This window comes from Ustilaginoidea virens, chromosome 3, assembly GCF_000687475.1.
Source record: "Ustilaginoidea virens chromosome 3, complete sequence".
Classification (NCBI taxonomy): domain Eukaryota; kingdom Fungi; phylum Ascomycota; class Sordariomycetes; order Hypocreales; family Clavicipitaceae; genus Ustilaginoidea; species Ustilaginoidea virens.
This window is the reverse complement of record NC_057318.1, coordinates 1,203,671-1,229,928: the sequence shown is the minus strand read 5'-3', so window position 1 is coordinate 1,229,928 and position 26,258 is coordinate 1,203,671. Positions and strand designations below refer to the sequence as shown.

General features: G+C 54.2%; 10 protein-coding genes across 10 annotated transcripts; 3 read left to right on the top strand and 7 right to left on the bottom strand.

The window, feature by feature from the left end:
• Positions 1–304: 304 nt before the first annotated feature.
• UV8b_03635 (uncharacterized protein) lies at positions 305–2,062 on the bottom strand (the record flags this gene model as incomplete). The annotated part of the gene is made up of 1 exon (XM_043141133.1): positions 305–2,062. One exon carries the CDS (start codon positions 2,060–2,062, stop codon positions 305–307), a length of 1,758 nt encoding a protein of 585 aa, XP_042997067.1.
• A 323-nt stretch (positions 2,063–2,385) lies between these two features.
• UV8b_03634 (uncharacterized protein) lies at positions 2,386–4,510 on the top strand (the record flags this gene model as incomplete). Its single annotated transcript, XM_043141132.1, has 4 exons — positions 2,386–2,462; positions 2,604–2,862; positions 2,938–3,357; positions 3,449–4,510. 4 exons carry the CDS (start codon positions 2,386–2,388, stop codon positions 4,508–4,510), a joined length of 1,818 nt encoding a protein of 605 aa, XP_042997066.1.
• Positions 4,511–5,469: 959 nt separating this feature from the next.
• Positions 5,470–6,967, bottom strand: UV8b_03633 (uncharacterized protein; the record flags this gene model as incomplete). The annotated part of the gene is made up of 6 exons (XM_043141131.1): positions 5,470–5,485; positions 5,553–5,568; positions 5,650–5,794; positions 5,989–6,370; positions 6,487–6,573; positions 6,816–6,967. The coding sequence occupies 6 exons, from the start codon at positions 6,965–6,967 to the stop codon at positions 5,470–5,472; spliced, it is 798 nt and encodes a 265-aa protein (XP_042997065.1).
• Positions 6,968–7,502: 535 nt separating this feature from the next.
• Positions 7,503–9,059, bottom strand: UV8b_03632 (uncharacterized protein; the record flags this gene model as incomplete). Its single annotated transcript, XM_043141130.1, has 2 exons — positions 7,503–8,373; positions 8,455–9,059. The coding sequence occupies 2 exons, from the start codon at positions 9,057–9,059 to the stop codon at positions 7,503–7,505; spliced, it is 1,476 nt and encodes a 491-aa protein (XP_042997064.1).
• Positions 9,060–9,750: 691 nt separating this feature from the next.
• UV8b_03631 (uncharacterized protein) lies at positions 9,751–11,115 on the top strand (the record flags this gene model as incomplete). Its single annotated transcript, XM_043141129.1, has 4 exons — positions 9,751–9,771; positions 9,855–10,004; positions 10,111–10,224; positions 10,321–11,115. The coding sequence occupies 4 exons, from the start codon at positions 9,751–9,753 to the stop codon at positions 11,113–11,115; spliced, it is 1,080 nt and encodes a 359-aa protein (XP_042997063.1).
• Positions 11,116–11,477: 362 nt separating this feature from the next.
• UV8b_03630 (uncharacterized protein) lies at positions 11,478–14,053 on the bottom strand (the record flags this gene model as incomplete). Its single annotated transcript, XM_043141128.1, has 5 exons — positions 11,478–11,830; positions 11,894–12,908; positions 13,010–13,686; positions 13,763–13,858; positions 13,927–14,053. The coding sequence occupies 5 exons, from the start codon at positions 14,051–14,053 to the stop codon at positions 11,478–11,480; spliced, it is 2,268 nt and encodes a 755-aa protein (XP_042997062.1).
• A 2,929-nt stretch (positions 14,054–16,982) lies between these two features.
• UV8b_03629 (uncharacterized protein) lies at positions 16,983–19,687 on the top strand (the record flags this gene model as incomplete). The annotated part of the gene is made up of 5 exons (XM_043141127.1): positions 16,983–17,179; positions 17,261–17,285; positions 17,352–17,444; positions 17,532–17,563; positions 17,653–19,687. The coding sequence occupies 5 exons, from the start codon at positions 16,983–16,985 to the stop codon at positions 19,685–19,687; spliced, it is 2,382 nt and encodes a 793-aa protein (XP_042997061.1).
• Positions 19,688–20,122: 435 nt separating this feature from the next.
• On the bottom strand, positions 20,123–22,335 carry UV8b_03628 (uncharacterized protein; the record flags this gene model as incomplete). Its single annotated transcript, XM_043141126.1, has 2 exons — positions 20,123–20,390; positions 20,498–22,335. The coding sequence occupies 2 exons, from the start codon at positions 22,333–22,335 to the stop codon at positions 20,123–20,125; spliced, it is 2,106 nt and encodes a 701-aa protein (XP_042997060.1).
• A 917-nt stretch (positions 22,336–23,252) lies between these two features.
• UV8b_03627 (uncharacterized protein) lies at positions 23,253–23,915 on the bottom strand (the record flags this gene model as incomplete). The annotated part of the gene is made up of 3 exons (XM_043141125.1): positions 23,253–23,281; positions 23,409–23,642; positions 23,735–23,915. The coding sequence occupies 3 exons, from the start codon at positions 23,913–23,915 to the stop codon at positions 23,253–23,255; spliced, it is 444 nt and encodes a 147-aa protein (XP_042997059.1).
• Positions 23,916–25,007: 1,092 nt separating this feature from the next.
• Positions 25,008–26,037, bottom strand: UV8b_03626 (uncharacterized protein; the record flags this gene model as incomplete). The annotated part of the gene is made up of 2 exons (XM_043141124.1): positions 25,008–25,905; positions 26,024–26,037. 2 exons carry the CDS (start codon positions 26,035–26,037, stop codon positions 25,008–25,010), a joined length of 912 nt encoding a protein of 303 aa, XP_042997058.1.
• Between the last annotated feature and the right edge of the window lie 221 nt (positions 26,038–26,258).

The window sequence follows — 26,258 nt, the reverse complement described above, 5'->3', positions numbered from 1 at the left end:
AGGCAGATCCATGGAGCTGGCGTGGCCGAGTTTAGCTGATTCGAAATTCGTTTATCCCAAAGGTTAAAATTATCACGCAGGAGAAAAACAAAAACGAGAGAAAAAAATAAAACAGAAAAAGTGTCAACTCTATCGTGACCGTGATCCCCAACTCCGAGTGAACCATGCAATGCAAAAACTTTGTGTTCCTTCCCAGATCAGTGTACCCACCGTATCCTGCTGAATATGGAGATATGAAAAATGGCACAAAAAAAAAAGGAAATGGGCTCCGCTTTGATGACCATCATGAGACTGCTTAGGGCTGTTATTGTTGTTGATGTCGTTGTTGATTGCCCCAAGCTGACGACGGGCCATTGTATGGTTGCTGCTGTTGCTGCTGTTGCTGCTGTTGCTGCTGTTGCTGCTGTTGCTGCTGTTGCTGCTGCTGCTGCTGCTGCATCTGGCTCATCAAGGCTGCCACAAAGGCAGGGTCGGCAAATGGGTTGGGAGCACCGGGTTGCCCTGGCCAGCCGGGAGGCGGCGGAGGTGGCTGATGCAGGGGAGCGTGTTGTTGTTGGTGTTGCTGTCCATGGCCACCTGAAGGCTGTGACCACTGCGCAGGTTGGAATTCGAAATTAGACGCGGCCGGCGGTGGTAGCGGCGCAACTGCTTGCGGCGCATGTGCTTGGGCAGGTATATTCGAGTACGGTTGCTTCTTCTGAGGCGGTAGAGAGTATCCGTCCCTTGCCTGGCTTCCATGTCCACCCCGCTTGCCTTCATGTCGACCACCAGGCCCTCTTCCTCGACCGCTTCTTCCTCTCCCGTCGCCGCCCCGACCGCCGCCGCCCCGACCGCCGCCACCACCGCCGCGTCTGAATCCAGGCCATGGTCCCGGTTCGAATGACTCGGTAGATACCGGTCCACTTCCGAAACCAGGCGGCCGGGCAAGAGGCTTGTACGGACCATCGTCATCGTCATAGTTTAGTCCGCCGTTGGCAGAAACAATCTCGCGGCTCAGCGGATGAGGCTCTTTACTGTCGTGTCCCGATTTGCCCTCGTTTTTGCTCTTCCACTTGTCCTTCTTCTTCTGCTTCAGAGCTCTCTTGTACTCTGCTTCCTTTTCGTCGTCTGAAAACTCCATTTCTTCGTCGCCGACTTCCTCGTCATGGAGGTTGCTGGCATCCGAGCCTTTGAGATTTTTCAGCGGCTCCGTGAAAACATATAGTGCGTGATCGACGGGGTAGAATATTTTGACGCCGACCTCGAGCCCGACCTCCTTGATTTCCTCCGCCGAGTTGAAGTGGACCGTGTACATGGGTTGCAGCACCTTGCCAATCGTTTCGGCAACGGCTCCGATGACGACTCGTTCGGTAGTGCAGAGGACCGAACCGCTGTCCAGGACCTGATACTCGCCAGGTGTGATTGCCTTTACGAGCACGATATTGTCGACGACATTCTCGACCGAACCCAACTCTTCAATCTTCATGTCGTCGGTAATGACGACATCCGGCTTTGGGGGAACTTGTTGAGCCATCTCGTTCTTCGTCCGGAGGGGAGCTGTGGTCGAGCCTTTGCCACGGTCGCCTTCGTCGTCCGAGCCGCCTTCGGCGTCCATGAGGAGACGAGCTGTTTCCTCGATCCCCAAGAGCTCGTAGCCCTCCTTATCCGACTCGTCCGACGAAGAGTCGGAGCTGCTAGACTCCGACGAGGATTCGTACGGCGAAGAATCCATTTCCCATTCGGCGTTTTCGCCTTGATCGTTTGCAAGAGGGACGTCGACGGTTGGCGGCGGACCCTGCTCTGGCGCATCAGGGTGCTGGTTGCCAAGCCCCCCAATGGCCGCTTCGAGAGCGCCTGTCAGAGATGGCGGGCTTGGAGCTGCATCAACATTCATAGGATCTGAGGGTTGAGGGTTATCGGTATTTGCGAAGGCGGGTACGTCGGCGTTGGTCTCGGTGACTGATGCGGATGGAGTCTCTGCTGCCCCGGCACTCGAGGCGGCGGCAAGAAAATCTGCAGGCAGAGGAGGGAGGGTTTCGTTAGGCTTCGCCTGTCCCAAGCCTGGGATCTGAAAGCCAGACATTTTGGTAACGGCGTGATCGGGGTGATGAGGAAAGACTTGGTTTGCTTGGAAGCGAAAATGCAGGCGCCTCCATGCATCCAAACGGCGGAAAAAAAAAAAAAAAAACATGTCATGGTAAATGTGGGTCACCATCTAGTGCCGTTATTGGCCAGCGTCGTCAGGGGTTCCTGGTCGAGTCGAAAACTCGAGAAACAAATCCCCAACAACATTTGGCGTGCATGACAATGACGCAGAATCTTTCTTAGTTGACCTTGGACACTTCTGTCCCAGGGGTCATCTCCCAAGGTCATCTCCCAAGGTCATCTCATCAGTCAGGAGAAGCCATGGCTCCATCCACGCCACAACCACAAGCCCAGCGACATCAGTATGAGCATCCGACCTCGAGCCATGCCAAAAAGAGGTACGCTGCTTGATTCCAGCCAGCCCGTTTCATCCCTTTCGTAACGGAAAAAGCCAGCCATGTCCTCGTCCTTGCACAACCTCGCGTGGGTCTACCTATGGATGCATGCGATGATGGCTGACCTTGAATCGCGGGCGACAGGCGCAAAGGGCCGCTGCCAATCGAGCCCATCACGGCGTTTTACATCTTCTTCGCGGCGGGAATCGTCGCTGCGCTGTTTGCCCCGATCCAGGACTGTGACGAGACGTTCAATTACTGGGAACCAGCCCACTACCTGTCTCATGGATATGGCCTGCAGACATGGGAGTACTCGCCCGACTACGCCATCCGAAGCTGGCTGTACGTCGGTCTTCACGCCCTGGTGGCCAACATCCGCCGCTTGCTACCCCAATCTTCCAAGGTCAGCTTCACCATGGAGGCAGTCACGGTTTCGGTCGCCGTTGTTTTGAGTTGACCCCCTTCCCAAAATGACTAGGTGTCCGAGCTTTACTTTGTTCGCTACGGCCTGGCCTTTGTGTGCGCCGTCTGTCAAACCGTGTTTTTCAAAGCCATTGGCCTGACCATGAACGGGAGAATCGCCATGTTCTTCTTGATCGTCACCGTCGTCAGCCCTGGAAACTTTCACGCCAGCGCGTCTTTCCTGCCCTCGAGCTTCGCCATGTACATGTGCATGCTCGGCGCGGCTTCGTTCATGAACTGGCGCGGGGGCATCAAGACTGCCCACGGTATTTTCTGGTTCGCTGTCGCAGGCATCCTCGGGTGGCCTTTTGCTTCGGCTCTCTCCGCGCCCTACCTACTGGAGGAACTGCTTCTCGTCTTCTTCGGTGACAAGGACGCTCTTATCGAGGCCATTGTTCGCTCCTTCCGGGGTGTCGTTGCGGCCTTGATAGTTTTGGTGAGGACTGCAGATAAAAAATCCGCTGCGAAATACCGTACAAATAACTGCGCACGAGCAACCCCCGAACTGACCCGAGTGCAATAAATAGCTGTTCGACTTTTTCATCAACCTCTTCTTCTATAAGAAAGCTGCTGTTGTGAGCTGGAACATTGTCAGGTACAACGTCTTTTCATCAACTGGCGGCCCAGACTTGTATGGCACCGAACCATGGACCTTCTACTTTAAGAACCTGGCGCTCAACTTCAACATCTGCTTCGTTCTGGCGCTTCTGGTGCTGCCGTTGTTTCTACTCCAGAAGCTCCTTGCGCCATCCGGACACGGCTTCCAGTCTGGATTGCGGACTGTGGTGTTTGTAGCGCCCTTTTACATGTGGCTGGCAATCTTCACTTGGCAGCCCCATAAAGAGGAGCGGTTCATGTATCCGGTTTATCCATTTCTTGCCTTGAACGCAGCCATATCCCTTCACATGGTCCTGGCCGCGCTCGGAAGCGCGGATCCAAAGACTCTTGCCGGCAAAATCCCTGCTCGACTCAAGCTCCTGGGCGTCAGCGTTGCCGCGCTCCTGGCTCTGGACATTAGCCTCGCCAGAGTGCTCGGCGTCTACTCTGCTTACTCGGCCCCCCTGCGGGTGTATTCGAAGCTGTGGCCCTCGGGTAACGGCCAGCCCGGCCTGGGACGTCAAGAGGACCTCGTCTGCTTCGGCAAGGAGTGGCACCGCTTCCCGTCGTCGCACTTCCTGCCCAAGAACATGCACGCCAAGTTTGTGCGGTCCGAGTTCAGGGGCCTGCTGCCGGGGGAGTTTTCCGAGGCCAGGACCGGGTTCGGCTTCTGGAGCGGCACGTGGCTGCCTACCAGTGGACTAAACGACGCAAACGTAGAGGATCCCGGAAAATATGTCGACGTCAGGGCGTGCGCGTTCCTCGTCGACACCCAGTATCCTCTGCGGCGCGACCCGCCGCCTCCCAACGAGCCCGATTACATATCCGACAAGGACGCGTGGGAGATTGTCCAGTGTGAGCCGTTCCTGGATGCGGCCAAGACCCATGTCCTCGCGAGGACCCTTTGGGTTCCCGAGCTGGCCTGGATACCTGACAGGTTTAGAAGAAAATGGGGTCGTCATTGCTTACTCCAGCGGAAGAAGGCTGAGTAGCCCGGCACTGCATTGCCATTGCACACGGCTGCTCGATGCAAAAAGGTGGCGGCTTGGTCAAAGTGCACCAAAAGGTGCCACGATTTCCAACATTTGTTGCATGATGCGAGTTGTCTCACATCCCCATAGAAGCGGTGAACAAAAAAGGGAACAAAAAACGGAGAGGTAAATAGAAATTTGTTGACGAGTTTATGTGCTGCGGCGATGGTGATGTTGTTATCCTCGAGCAAACAGCTTATCCGGGACTCTTCTCAAGTCCTAACGCATGTTCAACCGGGGCTGAGGCATTCGTTGTTATTTCCCTTACATACCAACTAATCTCAGGGTTCAGCTTTTGCAAGTACACGTCATTACCGCAAAGTCATCCGTCATTTGGTCGGTGCAGGTGTGCGTTTCTTCAACAGCAAAGCAATGATTTTCCTCGAGGCATTCCGTACCAAGGCAGAGAGATTTGAAAACTCGTCAAGATTACAAGTTGCACTAAGCGCCCGAATAACCTCTCAATCTGGACAAGCTGATTGTGGCACTTGTCACCCACGCTCAGCAACCCGATGGAGCCCTCCGCTCAGCTGCGGGTCAGTTGTTGACCCTGTTTGTTTCACTCATATTGCTGTCTGCGGCTCTACTCCGTCCGTGATAGACGCACAATCCTGTCCTACCGCTCTTGTGGCGCCTGTTCGCAGGACAGAGCGGGCTGCTGGGCAAATGCTCCGGCACGTCAAAAACGAAACCTTGCGAAGGCTGTGGTTTCTGTCGACTTCGAGGGCAAGGCATGGGATCCCACCACTCCCGAGGGCGAGAAAGGCTGCAGCGGTGATGTCCATAAATGTGATGGTTCGAGCGGGTGACTGATGGGGTGTTTGATGGGTGACCGGCTGTGTCACTTTCCGGAGGTGTCATTGACATGAAAAAAGCCCTTGGTTTCCCATCTGCAGTGTCCTCATCCCAGGGAGGAGTGCTTACTCGAACAGCTTCCTGCGATACGTCGCAACGCAAAACGTCAGTCTTCATAGCATAATTGGAAATTGAAGGCAGGACTCACTCCTCCGGGGAACTGGCTGTTGGCTGTCTTGAAACTGTCTGCCAAACAAATGTCAACCAGGGCCTAGAAAACAACTGACAACTGCAATCAAGCTCACCGCTGGTGCTTAATGTCAGGGGCTCCGCGGTAGACTTGATGGTGCATCCAGAGCCTCGCCTCCGCTTTAAAAGGCTGTGTTGGGATCGATACTTCCTCTGGTCCAGCGTCTGCGGCCGTTTCAAAACCTTGGTAGCGAGCTTGAGCTGTGCAAGTTCGCATTTAAGCCAAGATCTCGTTCTGCATAGGCCATGCGATAGGTTAGAAACCCATGACATAGCCGCGGCTGGGCTACAATGAGATTCCGTCTCCGTGTCATCCTCAATGCCTTCCAAACATGCCTGCGTAATGCTCAGCGGGGTCTCATCAAGAAATTTTCTTTGAGCTGTCACCGACACACCTTACTGTGGCCAATGCCGCTCAATTGAGATTCAGACTTGTTCTGAATGTGGATGGTTTCATTTGCCGACGACTTGTTGGAATGATTGAGCTGGGCAAAAGACCGAGACCTTGAACCCTGAGGCTTTACAATCGTTTGGGATGATCCTTGCTTTCCCTCCTCGCCTGCTGCACCCTCATCGGCAAGTGGTACTGCCGCGACACTCCCATTTGTTTCACCCGTTTCAGCTATGGCGATAGGGTTTTGGAGAGACAGTACATGAGCAGATTCCGATAGATAGGGGCTAGTAACCTGCCGAGGTGATGGGCTATTGAACTTGGATAACGGCGACGGTCCTGATGCAGCTGCGGAAGCGTGCGAAGCGTCCCTGCCGTCTGTCTCGCTTGTCGATTTGTGAGACCGAGTGCGCCATCTCCAAAACTTTGAATTGGCAGCACTCTTTCCCCTTGCTGCATCCTCAAGCTGCCGTTCAGCCCAGTAGCCCTCTGGGAACCAGACCTATTCGTATCCCTCTCGAGGTGGGCGTGGCGGATCCACGCCGAAGCCGGAAGCAGGCGGTTGGTGAAGAGGCTTGCTTTCAGCGACCTGATGAGGCAAGAACGCGGGAGAATAAGAAGATGATCCAGTCAGCGTTGCGGTTCTTGGCACATTCCTGCGCCATTCCACTCCTCCGACATCTCCCGCCTCGGCTGGTGGTTTTGGAAAAGCGAAAACCGGTGGCGCAGTGAATGCGGACAAGGGCAGGTTAAAGTAGCTATCACCGGTTCATCATTGAGTTGCTTGTTCTTGTTGTTGGCAAGGGGTTCATCAGGTTGTCTGTCACGTACTTTATCTCGCTCGCGGCTGTGACAGCAGGGCTCGTTGCCATGGCCCTTTGAATCAAGGAGTCTGTCATGTAGTCCCTGAAGTATGGCGGTTCGCTTGCAAAGTAGGGTGATTTGCTGCACAAGACGGTTTCGGACGCGATGACGAGAATCATGAACCAAGGCAATACTTTATCGACAGCTGGATCCCACTCTGGGAAAGGAAGTTTGTGAGGAACGGCGAGAACCCAAAAGAGAAAATAGGGATAGAAAGGAGAGAGAGAAAGGAAAGTAGGTTGCGGGCTCTTGTCGCCAATAGTATGTCATACACAACGAGAGATTGTAGCATATATTTCATAGGAGACGTAGTGAGAATAAAGGATGAGTTTTGGGTATTCGTGACCAACATGCAGACCACAGTGTCCATTCAAGGGCTGCAGCGCATGTTGCGGGCGGGCAATGGCTCTGGGAAGGAGCGACGCTCACGTATTGCCTGGAGAAAGGCCTGTTCTCATGCTGGGAAACGCGACCAATGATACTTTGCCATATATACCCGGTTAGGTACCTCTGGTACCTGTCGGTCGTCAAGATGAGATATACTTTTGTTTGCATCATTTGTTGTTAGCTGTCTAAAACCCAACCCGTCCCGAGCGCCGTACGCCATGCACCAAGAGTATCACGATATCAGGCCCGCATGTTGCCTTTGTTGAATCAGGAGTCGATCAACATGGTGTCGTCGCCATCCAACGCGACGCCCTGAGGCTCCAAGGGCACACCTCGCCCCCTGCCTGCCAACAGCTCCCGACGTACTTCGGGGCCGATGCCTGTATGTCCGTGGCTCAGCAGCAAGTCCAGGAGCGCCTCTCTCTGATCCTCAGTCACATCGCCTTTGTACCTTTGAGCGAAAGCCAGAAGACTCTGGTGCCATATGACGGGTAGTTTGGTCTTCATGTTTTCTTCGCCAGCAAGACCGGTCATGGCATCACCCTGCTGGGCGCTGGCCGCATCTTCGTTGCGAAAACGAAGAAAGTGAAACACGAGAGCATCAATCACTTGATACGGCAAGGCATATTTCTTCTCCAACAGGGTCTTGATGAAGATGTTGGTGGCGCCACCACCTTCGCTACCTTGCGACGCTTCCTGAGCAGCAATATCACATAGACCCTTGAGAGCGGCGGCAGAATGCAGGACGGGAATGGAGATTCGGGCTAGAACTGCGGAGATGATGTGTGCCTCTCTCAAGGTACAAGTGCCACTGCCGATAAGCGGGAAAAGAAAACCCTTGAAGAAGGCGGCAGGCTTGTACAGCGCCTTTTTGAGAGAGTTGAAGAGATGGACGTTCAGTTTCTTGTTTTCGTAAATGTCTTCGCGGACCCTCTCCAGTACCACCATCTCGAGGTATCTCTGTACGATGATGGGTTTGTGCGAAACAAAGATTCGAGTCGCTTGGAAAACGGCATTGGGTGTCCATGCCTCTGGTCTGGTGAGTTCAAGGATGTCTTCCCAGTGCGGGATGGTTGGAAGAATTTTGAACGGCTTGGGCAAAGGACCCGACTTGTACCGAGAAAGTATTTGTCCAATTCTGGGAGAAGATGAGCACGGGACGGTAGACGGGACGGTAAACATGACAATGCCCCTGGGTGGGGTTGTATCTTTTACTTACTTGGTATAGACCTCGACAACCTTGGGCGGCAATTCGACATCTTGGACTGCCGGTAAGCCTGCATCTTTCCTGGCTTCTGCAGCTTCGTGCGCGGAAATCTTGGCCATGATGAGATCGGCAAGGTTGCGACTCTCGCCTACCTCTGCCGTGTCGCCGGAAGGCTTGAGATCCCAGCCATGTTTCAACAGATCGTCTTCCTCATCAGGCATGAACTTGTTGTACATTTCGAGATCCTCCGGGTCGACTTCGACTTCTTCCACTACTTCGTCATCGTCACCCCAAGTCCCGTCGTCATCGTCATAACTCTTGCCCTCATCAGGGCCAAATTCGTCTTCAAACCGAGAGCTGTAACCAAACGAATCGATCGTGGGTTCGGGATTCGACGAAGCCCTGTCGGCACTCGCCTCCTCTGCCAGCTCGCGGCCTATGCGGAGGATTTTCTTGGAAGACTTGGAGTCGACAAAATTCTCATCCGCTTGGTCATTGTTTTTCGACTTCTTCTTGGAGGGTTTGGTGCGTAAAAGGCCGGTGGCGAGGATATCATTTTCTAGGGGATTGTGCCGCCTGGCAGGGCGGTCGGCCTTTGGAGTCGTGGCCTTGGGCATGTTGGAGAGGGCGTATAGTTTCCGGCTTTTGCTTGCTGGGCCTTTTGTGCGCAATGCTGATGATGTCGATGAGCCATGCGGCAGAAGTCCTGAGTGGTTGTGGTTGTGGTTGTGGTGGGCGGCGGGCGGTAGGCGGCGGGCGGTAGGCGGCGGGCGACCACAGATGCGGACGCCGGTGTGGATGCGGCAAGCAAAAAATTTGTCGCCTTATCGATCTGCCGCCCCTCAGCCCACATTGGGCCTAGCACCTACGGGCGGGCGGGCCGGCAAATCTTGCTCACCGCCTTCTATTAGTTGGCCGCCTCCAAACAGGATCAAAGAGAGATATGGGTTACCAGGACTCGAGATTGCGTTTTCTGCTCAAGTGCTCGCCTGCAACCCTATCCGCCTATACCCAATCTCCCCACCTCCGAATCAACCTAAAAATCCAGTGCCGTCTCTATGTCGCGTTGATGTAACATTGGAGTTTCGTCAGTCCAGCAAACAAACACAGCGGGGCCAACTGCTAACCCCGCTGGCAATGACGCTGCTGTCCACCGGCACCCCCACCACTCTCACGTCTTAGAAAGCACCTGGTGCAAAAGACACACCACTAAGGGCAACCAAACTAAACCGCCAAAAAAAAATTGCCCCTCCAAAGGCCCGTCACCTATTCGACAGACTACCTCACGGGAACCACGAAAGAGAGGCAATGCCGAACGAGTTGGAAGAGGTAGGATGTTCTTCCTCGTGAAGCTGGCTTGGCTATTGAAACTTCTCGTCACCCTTGCTAACCGGCGTATTATCCATCCACAGCTCGTTGGCTTCATCGCCCATCCTAATCCCCAAATTCGGCTGGCAGCCATAGAAAACTTGGTGCCCTCTTCAACAGCCGAGCCGGCAATCTTCAAGTCGGAGGGGCTGAAACCCGTCAAGCACCTGAAGCTATTGGTTCGCGATCATCCTGTACGTCGTAATTCATTCCATGGTTTCGCTAGGTCGGTTTGCACGATGGAAAAGGCCGACCCATTGAATAGAATTCTGGGTGTAAACAGCTGACGTGAACCGACAGAAAATTGCCAATCATGTCCTGACAATATTAATCAACCTGTCTGGCGATTCCGATGTTCTGAAGGATATAGTCGAGGATGGTAAATTTATAAGTGTTGCGCTTGATCTCATAGTTGTACGTCTCGCCTTGAACTCGTCCAAGCCAAGAAATTCCGCGCGACACCCACCCCGGGCGTCCCTGCAGCTGACAATGCCGAGCTCTTTTGTTCAGGGCCAAGAGGAGCCAAACTCGGACCTACTAGCCATGCTCTTAGCCAACATTGCCAAACATGATTCGTTCAGAACCGTCATCGAGCGCAAGCAACAACCGCCAGACGCTCTCGGTTCCGACGACTCCGTCATGAACCAGCTGATGGATCTTTTCGTCAAAGGCCAGGATGGCGCGTACAACAAGAACGCCGACTTTGACTACCTCGCATACGTTTTCGCAGATCTCGCAAGGCATTCCGAGGTTCGGCAATATTTCGTAACCCCGCAAGAGTACGACGGAGCAATCCCCCTCACAAAGATTCGAGTCTTTACAGAGCACAAGTCAGACGTTCGAAGGAAAGGCGTGGCTAGTACCATAAAAAACGTCGCTTTTGATATTCCATCTCACCCCTCGCTGCTTTCCGAGCATAAGATTAATCTTCTACCTTACATACTGCTTCCCATAACTGGAAACGAAGAGTACGACGTTGAGGATACAATGGAAATGTTGCCTGATTTGCAGCTTCTATCTCCCGACAAGCAGCGGGATCCGGATAGCCAAAATATTCAGACACATGTCGAGACTCTAACGTTGCTGACAACAACGAGGGAAGGAAGGGATCTGATGAGGAAGGTCAAGGTATACCCAATCATCAAAGAGACTCATTTACGCGTTGATGATGAAGGCGTAAGGGAAGCATGTGAGCGGTTGGTGCAAGTCATCATGAGGGACGAAGAAGGCCAAGAGCGAGCTGCTGGCGAGGACGAAAGGATACAGGAGATTATAGATGAAGAGGATGAGATTGTCGAGGTATAATTGAATGTATTCCCAAGTCTGGGAGGAGTAGTATTTGCACTGCATTTGTGATTCGGATGTTCTTCCATCAAGAAATTGCGGAAAAAAAGAAAGAAAGAAGAAACAGTGAAACACTCGGATGGCGTGTTGAACAGAGAGGGGGGGAAATGGCTTCATTGGCAAGTAGATGCTTCTCTGGAACCCTGCCAATTCCTATTCCTTACCCAAGTTGCATAGTGCCCCACACCGTTGTCACCAGTCGCGACCTATTACCCGTGCACGGCCGTGCACTCCTCATGCTCAAGTAATCAATGATGGTCTCTTGAAGCTTCTTCGTCTTGCGATTTGGTCGTTCGGAGCGGTCTCAGCATGGAGTTTCGAGACTAGGCTTCGCCATAGTACCGGTCAATTGGCAATGTTGGGGAGATGGGGGTCTCCATCTGAACGACTTCAGGTACAGCCTCCCGAAGCTCTTCGATACCAAAAACTCCTCGAGATTCTTTCTTTTTTATTCTGCCACTGGATTGGTGCGCTGAGTCCACGTCCGGGGACTCTGCCCAATGTCTGTAATTGGCCGCGGCTTCGGTTTGCGATCTCAAAGCTGCATTGCGGAGAGAGCCATGCCCTAGATTGAGAGACGGATTAAAAGGGTCGGATTCGGCAAGATTGAGTTTTCTCTCAAATGAATTCAGAGGGGCAAGCCCCGTGTCGTGGAGCTCCACTGGCGACGATGTATCTGTTTTCGGCAGGGAGTCAGCATTTTTATCTCGCAGGGTTTCCCGGGGGATAACTTCCATACCGCAAAGCTCTGAAACTTGTGTATCTTCCATTTCACAGAGTTCTGCTGGTGGTGGTTTGTCACCGGCATTGGGCTCCATTGACCTCCGGGATTTATCTGGGTCGGGAGAAGCTGCTGTCATGGCTGCGTGTGACTCGGTGGAGGTGAGCTGCTTGGAAGACTTGTGACCCCAAAGCCACAGGCTTACGTTTCGGCTGCTGCTGAGTGTCGTCGACGCATCACCCAACCCATCATGTCTCTTTGCTTCTCTCTTCCTTCTGAAACGGAGATGCCATAGTGCTACTCCAACACCGAAGAGGAAAACGGAAGGAACGAGAACTGCTGGAATAACAATTGTCAGGGAACGCTCGAAATTGCCAGAGCCTCCGGGAGCAGCCGTGCTGGTAGCAACTGGGGGTGAAGAAGTGTTGTACGGCCAGTAGCGCGTGAGTTTATTCCTGTCATATGGAATGGCAAACACGTCTCGCAGCTCGCTTGTAGACCAACCCGAGGGTACGGGGCTTGTTGCGCTGGCACTTCCGGCAGCGTTGCCCCCAATGAGCTTCACTATATCTTGGTGCACGCCATAATCGGCATAGCGGGCTGGTGAATACGAGTCCATCCACTTCCCACTTGTCAAGTTGAAGAGGACGACTGGTCCTTGGTCCAGACAGGTGATGGAGTCGCCGCTTTGCCTTGTATATCCACCAAATACCATCATTTGATCGGGGTATGGCATGAAGCATTTGTGTCCCGAACGTGCGTGCACAGTGGTTCCTTTGTTGATCAGGGTCCAAGTAAATGAAGGCAATGAGAGAGCCCAAACCTCGTCTGAGAAGTCGTTTGTGGGGTTTATTCCGTCAAACCCGCCATAGTAGTATATGTTGAAACTGGAAAAGTCAGAGGCCGGAGCAACGACGGCGCAACCTCTCGTCCGGGATCCGGGACCACGTCCAGACGTTGGTTGCTGATGCCATTCTTTACTAGCGACGTCGTATATGTCAATGACGCGCATGAAATCTTGACCTGAAAGCCGCTACAGTGCAGTTAGCTCGACTTATCCTATCGTTGGTCCCGTTCTCTTGACACATTATAGCTCTTGATACGCTATACACGCGCAACGCCCGCTCAACTTACACTTTCCGTCTCATTTTCCGACTTGTGCGTTGCCGTAGCCCATTCTGGATTCAGCACGCCGCCCAGAACCAGCAAAATTCCTTGCTTGCCGACCGGAACCCAGACAACTTCTGGGTTTGCCCTCCCATGGACCATGCTGGGCAGAGTTGTGTTGGACCACTTCTCCTCCAGCTGTGCCGCCATGTCCAGACCCACAAGCGTGTTGGAAACGTTCATTGCTCTGGTCGATCCATCGGTGCCTGTGTTCTGTATGATGGGCCCACGGGTCGGCGAAGAAAGGCCGGAAAAATACCATGCCTTGTTTTCTGAAGGCGCATTTACCGCGCCGCCGTAGGCAACGTATCGAGTGACGCCGTCATCGAGATGACCTGCCGAAAAGCCCTTTTGCCACAATGGCTTGTCCGGACCATATTGATATCGACGATAACCGAGCACTGCATTGGCCGGGGGCGGGTCGTACAGTTGGTCGTTTCTGAAAACAGCACCACCGTACAGGAAAAACTCATGGTCATTTGCCAACATGGCTCCGTCGTAATAATTCGGTTCTGTGCTTATGCCATTACCTGTACCCCCCCTTGCCTTGGACATCATATCCGCCATTAGAATGCCAGTGACGTTTGTTTCTCTTGAAAGAGGCACGGACAAGTTGTATGACAGTAGGTTTCCCTGGTAGTTTCCTGTTACCGGTTGTCAGCTACGAACCCGCCCGCAAAACTCTGGCGTCTTTGTGGGTTTTCAATTCTTGTAATCTACCTTCATTCACCGGTTCCGAATGCTGTCCATTAGACAGCCCAGGAGTCCACCATATAGTTCCACCATCGAGATAAACTGTGTCACGGACTAGTGCAGCTATACGTTGCTCCGACCAGCTGTGAGCGCTCTGTTCCTGTTGCAGACCCAATGCACTGTCGACGTACCTCTGGGCTGATACCACACACATATACTGGTATTAATCTGGCCGTTTTGCCAGTTGCTAAATTGCGCTGCAGCTGGATTGAAGGAGGCAGAAAAGATGGCCAGTACGGACAGTAGCTGAAGCGTCATTTCGTGGCTGGGGGTATCTTTGAGGTAGAGTGAAGCAACTCAATGCCGTTGAAAGGGTTGTGGAATGCCAGGCAAGTGTTGTCCGGTTAGACAACAAATCAAACCGTCAACGAACGACGAAAATCTCGATTCTTCAGCCTTGCGCTTTTCATGGGCATTTACCGAGGGATTGTCTTGACGGTGTCTTTGCCCATGGGAAGTTGGGTCATGTTGATCATGTCCAGCTCGTTAGCAAAGGAACTGGAATGAGGTTGCTGCCAACAGTGTTTCGCTCCCGCCCATCGCTTCCCAGAGGAAAAGAAGATGGATGACAGGGAAGGAAAAGAGGCTAATAAGGGCGAGTCAAATGAGAGAAAGGGGGCGAAGGGGGCGATGTTTGATTCCTCAGTGACGAACGCACTGGTACAGAGCTTGACCTGTATAAGAGTACCTGCTATTGACGTTAAGTAGATGGATGCTCACTACTATCTGGTAGGCCGAAAGCATCCAGACCAGTCGAGTAGGAGATGTTAGTCGTGTTTTACCACGGGACGCTCACTACTACACCACCTACTGTTACGGGCCGAAAATCTCTCCTCGCCAGACCAGAGTTCTTACCTAGCGGTACGCCGTATAGTAGGGGAGGATTCGTTCCGTGGCGCCAACCTCCATCCTCCCGCCCCTTTGCCATGCTGTTATGCTAAGGCGTAAAACGTTGCCGACGGCTTTGGGTGCTGCCACGCCACCTGGATGACAAGTTTACGCACGGCCTGGCCCGTCATTGCACCACGGACTGATCATGGCGTGCCTCGTGCTCATCAGCAGATACAGTCCTGGCACGGACGGGACGTACTCGAACAGGCGGAAGCTCAGACGCAAAGTCCATGCCGGCTGACTGCACTGTACTTTGCATTATGCCCTGAGCAGTACGAAAGGGCAGTAGCTCTTGAGAGCAGCGATGAAAGTTTTGTAGGCCGTAGTCCGCCGTCCGTTGAGTCGGCACTATGAGGGTTGACAGAAGTAGAAGGAGACAGAAGCAGCTTGAGCTGACTGGTAATGCAACGTACCTATTGAATGGATGCTATTGTCTCCCTCCCCCGCCCCCACTTTCTTTCCCACAAGCGCGGCCCATCAGAACTTCAGACATCCAACGAGAAGACGGCGCAATCATCCATCGTCACAATCAAACGATGCAGGTGATTGATTTTGTGATTTTGCAAACGTGCACAGGCCAATAGTCGGCATCGCCTTTGGGCGAAGCTGGCTCTTTCCGGACGGCCATCTACCAGATACGTGGTCCGCCTCGAAGGTAGGTAGGTGCCAGAGGTAGATCCCCACCAGCATCACGTCAATAGCCAGCTGACATGGGGAGGGGCTGTGTAGCCAGCCACAAGCGCAGTCGTACGTCGTACGTCGTACAGCATGCCATCACTTACACAAACCACACAACACATGGGGAGAGAGAGATGAGAGAGAAAAGAGACGGCAAACACAACGTCCAAGGTTCCGGGGATGGGATCAGGGCCCTATGCCGTTGTTTTGACCAGCATCATCCAGACCGGCAAAGGAAGCTTTACGGGTACTCGTGTCTGAAGCTTCCAAACCCTACGTTGCTGGATTTTTTCAGCTGGAATCAGTTGGAAAGAGCTCCCCAATAGCCAGCTAAAGTGGCTGAGTGAGCGGGCTGAGCGGATCAAACATCAGAACTCAGAACTCAGGACCAGCCGGACCAGACCTATTGTTGGCCCTTGGATGCATCTTGTCCTTAACCAACATTGCTCAACCCCATGAATATTGTTTCCTTCCCCGCTTCATAGGCGCACCCTCGGTCCGATTCGCACGTCTGGCTCACCAAAACCCTCGTTGGCTATTGTGTGAGCCGAGTGCTTCTCAGGACAAACTGATGCGAATTCCAGAATGCTTGATTTATCACCCTTGTCATCACTTACAGCTGCAGAAGCAGCAGCCGCAACACCATTCCATGCTGTAGGAGCATACGGCTTACAGCGAATCTGCCGCGATAAAGAATGAAGATGTGCTTCTATCTCATGACGATTCGACGATTCGCTGCAAGATCCCCCCCTTGATCGGTTCTCTTCAACTTAGACAGCCGTCTGGCACATAACTGGATCAAGGACCCCGAAAGGGAAACTGCCTCATGCAAGGCGCGGATTCAATACCCAATCGAAGCTGCATTGCTCATCGAGTTCAGCCTGGACAACAGGACTCGAACCGTATCGTTAAATTCGTTTCGCCTTCACAAAACAACTCACTACCTGGGTGCGTCATCTCATTGACCAGTACCTGCACAGGACTGGTACTGAATGCTCAATGAAAGTAGCGTTTTGGGAAACACCGGGGTTTGCCGGGGACTTTCGCCATTTCCGTACGTAGCAGCACGGTACAATGCGGGTGCAATAAAAGAGTTATCAGAGATAACTCCGCACCGGGAGTTGAGATGTCCTTGGAGCGATCCGTGCACAGCAATCCTAGCACATCTTCCAAGGAGTGACGCTGTATTGTCACCTCGCCGCAGCCGGCTTTTCAAGATATTGACATGTGGGCGGGCAGACCGGACGTCTTGCAGATGATAACTCTCCTGCCGCCGTTGTAAGTGCAGCCTTGTCCCATGCGCTGTAGCACTCGGCTGAGAATATTTCTTGGAAGAGCTTTTGCTGTTACCTATGCCACATCGCATCGGTTGTTTTGATCCATCGTTGCCTTTGTTTTGCGCTGTGTGAAGCTGTAATGCGAAGTCGATGATTTCACCCTCTATCGGACCAGAGGTCGTCGGTAATAATAAAGCTTAATTCTACTCATCAGGTAACCATTGGCATCTCTGGCCCGTCCGGCTCATGGACTCCCATCGTTAATTTTCACCCTTTCAGCCCGGCAAGCCGCTTCTAATTTTCACCGGAAATATCAATTGAACTGGGGCAGATCAGAAATAATGCGCATAGAAGCCTCAACGAAACTTTTAGTCGCCGGCGTTGCGGCGGCGATGGCTTTGGAGACCGAAGCTGCTGGGCTCGTCGAGAGGAGCCAAACACGGTTTACGCAGTTTCCCGACAAGGTCCTGAAACGATGTGACGAGTGTTGTCCCATTACTATCCGGACCATCATGACTACTATTCTGAGCACCTTGTAGTGAGTTGGCGACATGATGAGCAGGGGCGGTTAAGCTGTGACACTTGCCCAGTTCAACGCTGACCACCAGCTCCTTCGAAGCACCACGATATATCAAGACAGGACGGTAATTCAATCTTGCTCACCTGGCTGAACACTGCGGGCAATCGTGTACTCATAACCTTGCGCACAGACATATGTCACCGCGGTAGAGCACGACATCTCGACCCAGATCGAGTACACTACCAAGTACATCACGACTACTGCGACTCAAGCTTACACGATGGTATGTATGCCTCTACCGCTGGATCTCAGGAACCCGACGCAACAGAGACTGATTACGATGGCTTCTTTTTCTTGATAACCTTTTCAGTCATTCCCCGTGACTGTGACCAAGACCATTGGGTATGTACACTGCCCATGAAATAGACGAATAAACCTCCCCCTTTGAAAGCGACTTCCGTGCTAAGACAAGCCAAAAACGCCCTCAAAAGTTGTACGAATCAACCGATCCGGCGTGGCCATGATTCGGATGCGAAAAACAAGGAGCCGGCTCTCATTCTGAAAGAGCGTACAGATGGCTGTCGAACTATCACGGTGACGGAATGGGCAACGACGACGGCCACCGAGTTCGTGACTGAAATCCAGTCCATCGTCGCAACTCGAACCCTGCCCGTCACCATATCTCTGTTGTCGACAGTGTATGACTATACGACAGCGTGGGTGTCCACGACGCATGTCTTCACCACAACGGTTGTCAGTGAGCGTCCTGTCACCATCACCAAAGACAACACAATCTACGCAACAACATCGACCACCATCTACACTACCTTGGTAACAACAGTGACGACCAGCTACCCCGTCGTCTCTTCCGTCCCCAGGACTGCCACGCAAACGGTAACAGCTTCTGATGCAGAATCTGTGACAGTCTCCAAGCCCGCCGACCAAACCGTGACAGTCTCTGCGCAGCCAAGCGGGATCACTCTTCCGGGACTGACACCAACTTTGCCTGGATCAACCGTCCTGACAACTGTCACAAAGACACTCCCTCCCTCCGCCATCACGGTAACACAGGAGCGGGAAACAACGACCGTCACCCAGCCTGCGTCCACCGTGACCGAGGTCAGGACCGAGATCAGGACCGAGACACTACCGCCGTCCATTGAGTCATTACCAGCCAGCACTGTAACCATGACGCCAATCCTCCATGTTAGCCTCTGTCCGGCTCCTACCGGAGCTGCAGCGCCACTACAGCCAGACTCGGACCTCACGTTCGGCTGCAAGCCGGGCTACGTGTGCGATCCTCCCAAGCCGTACGGCTGTAACCTGTGGCCAGATCCACCCGCCGACAACTTTCTCTGCAACCCTCGCCACTGCGTTCCCTCTCCGTCGTTTACCAAGGTCACATGGGATCAGTGCGAGACCAGCTACTATCCCCCGTCAAACGGGTACTTCAACCTCAACCCCGAGGCATTCGGCCTCTCCTACGACATCTTCCAATACAACATCTATCAGCAGGTCGTCGATGGGCGCACCGCAACCGTGACGACGGGAAACTGGGACTCGCAAGCGTCGCTGACCCAGTGGCCGAGGCAAACAACCCAGCCGCCGCTGGCCATGCGCAGGCGAACAGCACCGGAAAAGGACGAGAGGAAAGGCTGCCGTTCCTACAAGAGAGGCATAACCCCTTCGATATGCTTCGACGACTGCAACAACGCCTATATAATTGCCCTAGCGATCGGGAAAACCGACAAGCTGTGCGAGGAGCATTCCTCCTTCCAAGATAGCTACAGCAGCTGCGCGCAATGCGTTCTCGCCAACGCAAACAACGCGTCGCGCGCAATCATGGACTATGTGAGACCCGAGTTTGCTCAGTTCCTCAACTTCTGCAACGGCAAGAGCCCAATCAGTCCATCTTCCGCCGCCTTTGAAGCGCCGCAGCCCATCGTCACGCAGCTACCAGCGTTTAAGACGAGAACCCAAGCAGACACCCGTGGTCCTGGGTTCACTGCCGTGAGCTCCAGACTAAGGGCAAGCCCAAGCCAGGTCTCCTATTCAAATCCTGCCTCCTCCTTCTCCACCGCCGCGGTGTCGTCCGCGCGCCTCCCAACTTCTCCCCGCCAACAAAGCACGGCTCCCGCAACCCATCCCGGCAAGGTGGCCGCATTATCCTCCTCTGCTGCCGTTACCAGCAACGCCATCACAACCGAAGCATCCGCGGATCCCGTGACCTTTGAGGCAGGTACCAGCGCAGATGCAAGTACAACCACGACGAGCCCGGTCACGTCAAGCTCCCGAAACATGGATGCCGGCTCGTCCCAAACCCCGGCACGCACTCCTATCCAAGCGACTCCCGCGACAGGTGTTACTGAGAGCAGGCGACCTGGCACTGCGGCGACGTACCCCTCGGTCAATGTTACCAGCCAGTCTTTGGTTTCAGCCGTTCCAACCGCCAGCGCATGCCGAATCTCTGGGCACCACTTAGTTTCGTTTGCATTCGTCACGGCGTTGAGCTCGCTTATGTTTTGAGCGGTTTTCGGGTTTTTCTTCTCTTTTCTTTTTTTTTCAAGGTTGGAAAATAGGGGTGAGAAGTGTTTTCCTGCCTGCTTTTCCACTTGCAGTTTTCATTAATAATTGGTAACACGACTTTGTGGCGGTTCTTAACGATAATGTATGGCAGGTCTCGGACACGAAGTTCCCTGACGCTGGTGGTTGCGGCAGTCTCTGTCTAGGCGGGAGACGCACTTACAAGGTCGGGGGGGTAGTGGGGGGCAAAGAAAGAAAGAAAAGGAAAGAAAGGAAAAGGATAAGCCTGCGTCAACGGGTTTGAGGAAGCGAAGCGCAGAAAATCAGCCGGTGATTTGGGCATCCTTCCTGGGCTACGCCAGAGACGCAGCAAACGTACTATAATTCCAAGCCAAAATCCTACCGTAATCTACTCAGCCACCCCCCTGTGCAAAGACTCTAAGCAAGACCCAAATCTTTGTAAAAAGCCTCGGTGCTGGGCTCCCGACCCAGAAAGCCCCTCAACGTATCCAGTTCCTCCTGGCTGCCGCCCTTTTCCAAAACAAGCTTCCGATACCTGCGGCCCTCCTTGCCGTCCATGGGATCCTGCTTGAAAAAGGTGTGGAACATGTCGGTAGAGAAAACCTGCGAGTACAGGTATCCGTAGTAACCGGCATCGTAGCCCCCGGTATAGTGGCCGATAGTCGCGAAGCGGTTACCCCACTCACTGTACGCAGGTGGTGAGTAAGTAAGCAAGCTAGACAGGCGAGGTTGACGCCGTTTTGACCCCGGTGTTTCTTGGGGGTCTGCAGTTGTTGCCAGGATGCTACTTACTATCCCTGTCCCTGCTCCTCAGGGCCCTTGATGCCCGTGATATCGCGACGCAGCTCGTTCCACACCCTCGCAATGGGCATGTTCTTGGCCTCGTCGTGAGTCTTGGGCGTGTGGATAATCATGTCGAAGAGGCCGTAGAGAAGCTGGGAGAGGTTGGAGGTGGCCGAGTTGAAGTTCTTGGTCTTGACGAGGTTCTCAATCATGTCGTCGGGGATCTTGTCACCAGTGTCCCAGCGTCGCGACAAGGATTTGAGGACGCTTGGCGTCCAGCACCAGTTCTCCAGCATCTGGCTCGGGGCCTCGACGAAATCGCCGGCAACGTTGGTCCCGTGGAAGTAGCTGTACCGCGTAACGGCGGCGAGATCGTGGATGCCGTGGCCAATCTCGTGGAAAAGCGTGACCACCTCGTGGTGCTTCAAAAGGGCCGGCTTTGTCGCGCTCGGCTTGCTAAAGTTGCAGACCAGAGCTGTGGCAGGGTAGTTGCGGGTGCCGTCTTCCTTGACGTAGCCGGGCTCCACGTTGAAGTTGGCGTTGTGGCCGTACTTGTTATCCCGCGGGTGCAGGTCGAGGTAGAAGTAACCGACGAAATCGCCCCCGGCTGCCTCGTCGTTCCAGACGGAGTAGAGGATGACGTCCTCGTGCCAGGTAAGGTCCTCGGGCTTTCCGGTAGGGCTGAGCCGAGCGCGGTCTTGGCTTCCCAGCTCGACGAACACGAAGCCGAATATCTGCTCGAAAATCTTGATCATGCCCTGGTACGTGGATTGGACGGGGAAGTACTGCGAGATGTCGGCCTCGTCAACGCTGTACTCCTTCTCCTTGACGATTCTCGAGTAAAACGGGACGTCCCACATGTACAGGTTGCCGTCGAAGGGAGCGCCCCGAGCCTCGCAGTCCTTCTTCTTGTATTCGAGAAGACGGCCGGCCTCCTGGGCGCCTCCGGGCGCCAGTCGGTTGCGGAGGTCGCCGAGAAAGTCCATCACCCGGCCTGTGGACTTGGCCATCTTGTCGGAAATGACCAGGCTGGCGTGGTCGGCATACCCGAGCAGGCGGGCGGCCTCGTCACGGAGGGCGACGATTTCGCGGAACAGGGGGACGTTCTCGTTGACCTTGTTGGACTCGGCAATGGTGTAGGCGCGCCGCGTGTCCTCGCGGACAGCGTACTTGACCAGGGGGAAGTAGTGGGTATACTTGAAGGTGACCTTGACCTTTCCCTCGTTCTCGCCGGCGCCCTTGTCGAGCTGCCCAATGTCCAGGTCTTCTGCGGGGACGCCTTCCAGCTGCTCGGGCGTGAACCAGACGCCGCCGACCTCGTCGTTGAGGTTCTTCTGGCTTTGGATGCAGAGCGTGCTGAGGCGCTTCTGTATCTCCTTGAAGCGGTCCCTTTGCGCGCCCGCGGGCAGCAAGAGCCCGTTGCGGATGTACGACTGGCGCTCCTTTTGCAGGAGATGCAGCGACTCGCCGTCCAGGCCCTGGGACTCCCGGGACGCGTAGGAGGCGTTGACGAGCCGGAACACATCCTCGCGCATCTTGACCTCGATGCCGAACGCGCTCGCCGTCTCCTGCGCCTTGGTGGAGGCTTCCCTGAGCTCCTTGCTCGCCGAGACGTGCTGGTAAAACGTGGCGACGTGGTTGCTGACCGCGAGCCGGTTCGCGCTCGCCAGGCTCGGCTCCAGGACGTTGGCGAAGACGGCGTCTTCGGGCTTCACCTCGGCCACCACCTTGTCCCACACCTCCTTCGTGACGGCGTTGTTGCGTTCCACCGTGTCGAGGACCGACTGCGCGGTGTCGGTGAAGAGCGGCGGGGGCTGGGGGGGGTTCTGGTGCAACGGCCCGGCCATGGTGCTAGCCTTGCGGGAGCGGGTGCCGACGTGCGGGCGTGTTGGCGCTGGCCTGACAAAGTGATGGACCAAAGCCGCGATGCGGGAGGAAGCTCGTGAGGAAGCCAGGATTATCGCCAAAGGGATGGCGAGGAGCGACAGGGCGACGAGGGGGAGGGGCAGCAGCTTGGTACGACGTCGTTGAGCCAGCGCGACTGCAGGAGGGAGCGAAGCGAAGCGAGCGCCCGGGTAGGGGGTAAAGGGGGTTGGGGTTTAGAAAGGGTCCAACTGGGCTTTGCTTCCGCGGTCTGCTGCTATTTGCGCATCAATCAAGTGGGAGACGTTGACGAGGTTGGTAGGTTAGGCAAGCTCGGCTGGAGCAGAGAAGTGGAGTGGAGAAGCGTGAGGCTGGCGGGCGGGGGGTTTTGTTTTCCATAAGTTCCAGGCAAGACGCCGAAGATGCCGTCTGACAAGAGGCCGTCTCACAAGAGGCCGTCTCAGGAGAGGACGGACGGCACGGCACGGCACGGCAAGTGGCTCGTACGAGTCGTATCCAGATGGCTTCGTCCATCCAATCCAACCCAAGTTATGAAATACGAAATGCTTTCGCAAAGGGCAACGGCAGAGACAGAACCTAGCCTAGCAGCAAGCTTGTCTTTTCTAAAACATCAGGGACTCACTACGGTATACGGAGGGATATACAAGTACACGAAGCGAGAGGGTGCGGTCCAGCTTATACATGATGCATCAAAATCCCATCCCGATTCCAATTCATATTCCATGCAGCCCCTGGTAAACAACAAACAACAAATCTCGAAAAAAAAAAAAAAAAAAAAAAAACGCCATTCCGACTGCAGGTGCCAAAGAAGAAACAAGGGGAATCAAACATGGTCTCCGTCAAGTCGGCGTGATGAAAAGCCGCACAATGGTGATTCTGTTCAGTTGGCCAAGATGGTCCGAACCAGGTCTTGCATGTTTCGTCAGTGATTTTCGTGCATGTCGGGGTCCATGTTTCGTCCCCCCCCCCCCCCCCCCCCAAATGGTGATTAAACACCCCGTCGAGGACAGACACCCAGAGACGCCCAAGGACATACCTGTGTAGTTGACCTGGCCAGAGCTCGTGTCCACAGCTTTGAGAAGCTCGTCGACTTCCTCCTCCGACATCTTCTCACCCAAGTTTGTCAGGATATACTTGAGCTGGCCCACCCCGATGTAGCCCGTCATGTCCTTGTCGAAGACTTGGAAGCCTCGGCAGTATTCCTCGGGCTCGCCGGGGTCGCGAAAGCCGCCCGGGCGGTTGAGTATGCGCTGGAAAGACTCGAAATCGACTTTGTGGGAGCGGGCGGGGGGTTAGCAGGTCCGAGGTTGGCCCCCAAGGAAACGGCCGGCGACGCGGGCCAGAAACTAGGTAACCACTTACAGTCGCTGCCTGCTGATTTTTCCAAGTCTTTGATCTCGGCCAAGGTGGGATTCTGGCCACAAGCCCGAAGCAGGTCGCCCAAGCTATCCGCCGTCACTCGGCCATTGCCACGCTTGTCGAAGAGGGCAAAGGCCTCTTTGTAGTTGGTGGAAGCCTGGGAATCGTACTGGTTAGAAGACATGTCGTCTCTGATTGATTATGCTGGGTGAGTTGGCGATGACGGCCCGCCCGAGGATGATGGATATTCGCTGTAGCTGGTTGTTATTGGCTGGCTTGTGGTGCGCAAAGGATACAAAGAGGTTCCAGGTTCGCGTGGTTCGCGTGCAGCTGCGACCACCGTTTGTTTATATTCTCAAATGCAAGGATGCAAGATGAAAAAAGGAGGGAGGGGGAGGGGCAGCGCCGGCCGCCGCGAAAGTCTCTGGTTTGGGTGATGACGGCTTGGCGGGCTCTTGTCTTGTGTTGCTTGTTTTCGTTTCGCCATCGAACGGAATCCGGGAAGGGGCGGGCAATGGGCAACCAACCAGTTGGCGTGCCTTTTTGTTTACAACCTAACCTGGTGGCGTGTGGTGCGTGGGTTGCGTGTGTTGCGTGTGTTGACCTTGTGGTGTGTGTGGGTGCTGTGGTAACATGAACTCACCATGTCTGCAAGTTATGCTGTCGAGCCGTTGAGAGAGGGCGAGTGAGTTGACACTAGCAGCAAGCAAGCACTCCGTACTCGGTACCTAGCAGCTGATGTGTTTGTTCTCAAACGGTTGTTGATAGGCTACGTTTTGTCAGATTGAGCAGGCGGATGGTGAATCCTCCTTAAAATAAGATAAAATAAAATAAAAATAACAAACAAATAAAAAGTCGACGAATCTCGCACAATGGCTCTCTTTGGCAGCCGAAAGAGGAGTCGGCCAGAGTTTTTAAAGGAGCCAGAAAGCTTGACCAAGGAGCTGCGAGGTCGAGACAACCAGACCAAATGAAATTAATTGCCTGTCGGCTGCGTCGGTCCGCCCCACGGCCCCCCCCCCCCCCAGCAGCCCAGCGCAACCATGGGTGGGTGCACAAGCCACAGCCAAGCCATCAATGTTTTTATTTCATCCGCAAAGGTTGACATGGCAACCATGCATTCATTTATTAAATATCAATGCAAGCCCTGTCAAAGTCAAACCCCCGTCGTTCCGTTCAACGCAACGGGCAACTCGCTAGTCAGGAAAGCTTGCTCCCATCAATTCCACAATTGCTGCTGCATCTCGCCTGGGAAGACGACAACGGGCAGAGAGCCCTACTTTTTCTTTGCCATCAGAATGTACGTTCCCCACACCGTGTCGACCGGCGCATCCCTCCAGCCATCGCCGAGCCGTTTCCATTCCGGTTCCGATTCGACTATCCGCTCCATCAGAATGTCAGCCAAGTCGCCGCTGCCGCCCTCTGCTCGGCTCTTCAGTTCTGGATGAGCGTCGCGCCAGCCCTGAAACGCGCTGAAGGTGCGGACATAAGCCTCTAGCTGGCCTAGGTTGATTCTCATTTGCATCCAGGCTGTTTCAGAGTCGGGCATCTCCGAGCAACCAGGGTCAATGTCGTAAAGAGCCCGCCGAACATTTCCCCATTCATTTTCCGGAGGCACTACTTGCTGAAGGAGGCTGCGGAGCCTGTCGCGTCCCGGTTGCTCCCAGTAAGCCTTCATGCCTTCCATTCCTGGCTCCACGTCTTCTGGCGCGTAGCAGAAATTGAGAAATATGGTATTGGCCTTTTCGTGTCCGACAAAGACACTGTCCTTGTAGCCCCAGAATGCAAGGGAACCGCCAGGTTTCAGCACCCGACGCAACTCTGGCCAGGCCTTGTTGTAGTCGAACCAGTGCGCAGCTTGGCCCGATACAATCATGTCGACGGAGCTGTCGGGCACGAAAGACAAGTCCTCGGCACTGGCCTGGCGAAACGTGATTTTCGGATCATCCGTCATTGAAGCTGCTTGCTTCAGCATGCCAGGACTCATGTCGACCGCCACCACCTCGGAAAAATGAGGGCTCATTGCTCTCGCAATCAGTCCGTGGCCGCAGCCGATATCTATCAACTTGCCCGAGGCAAATTGCACATTGTGATAGGCGAGGATTGTTTTGAACAGACTTGCAGGGTACGCCGGTCTGGCTGCGGCATAGCCTGCGGCTGAAAAGGTCGCTTTTCTGCATGCACCATGATCAGTGCTGATTACGGAGTACTGAGCTGGAGGTGGGAAAGGCAGCATCAACAAGAGGGGAAGGGACAGTGTTGTGTGTGCTTGTCAAGACAACGGGCACTTACGAGAACAACGACATTTCGACGGGAGTATATTACTGTTGCGCTGCAAGGGGGGGGGGTTTCTCTGGGGTGCTTCAGCGATTTGGTTGAGGAGGCATCAATGCTGCGGTATTAAACGTCAAAAGATGCGACTACATTGAGAGTTGCTGGCTGGGAGGATCACTTGTCGGAGGATCACTTGCCGGATCCAGACTGGAGCTTACGACATAGCTTGGTACTGTACATGTACGTAGGAGGT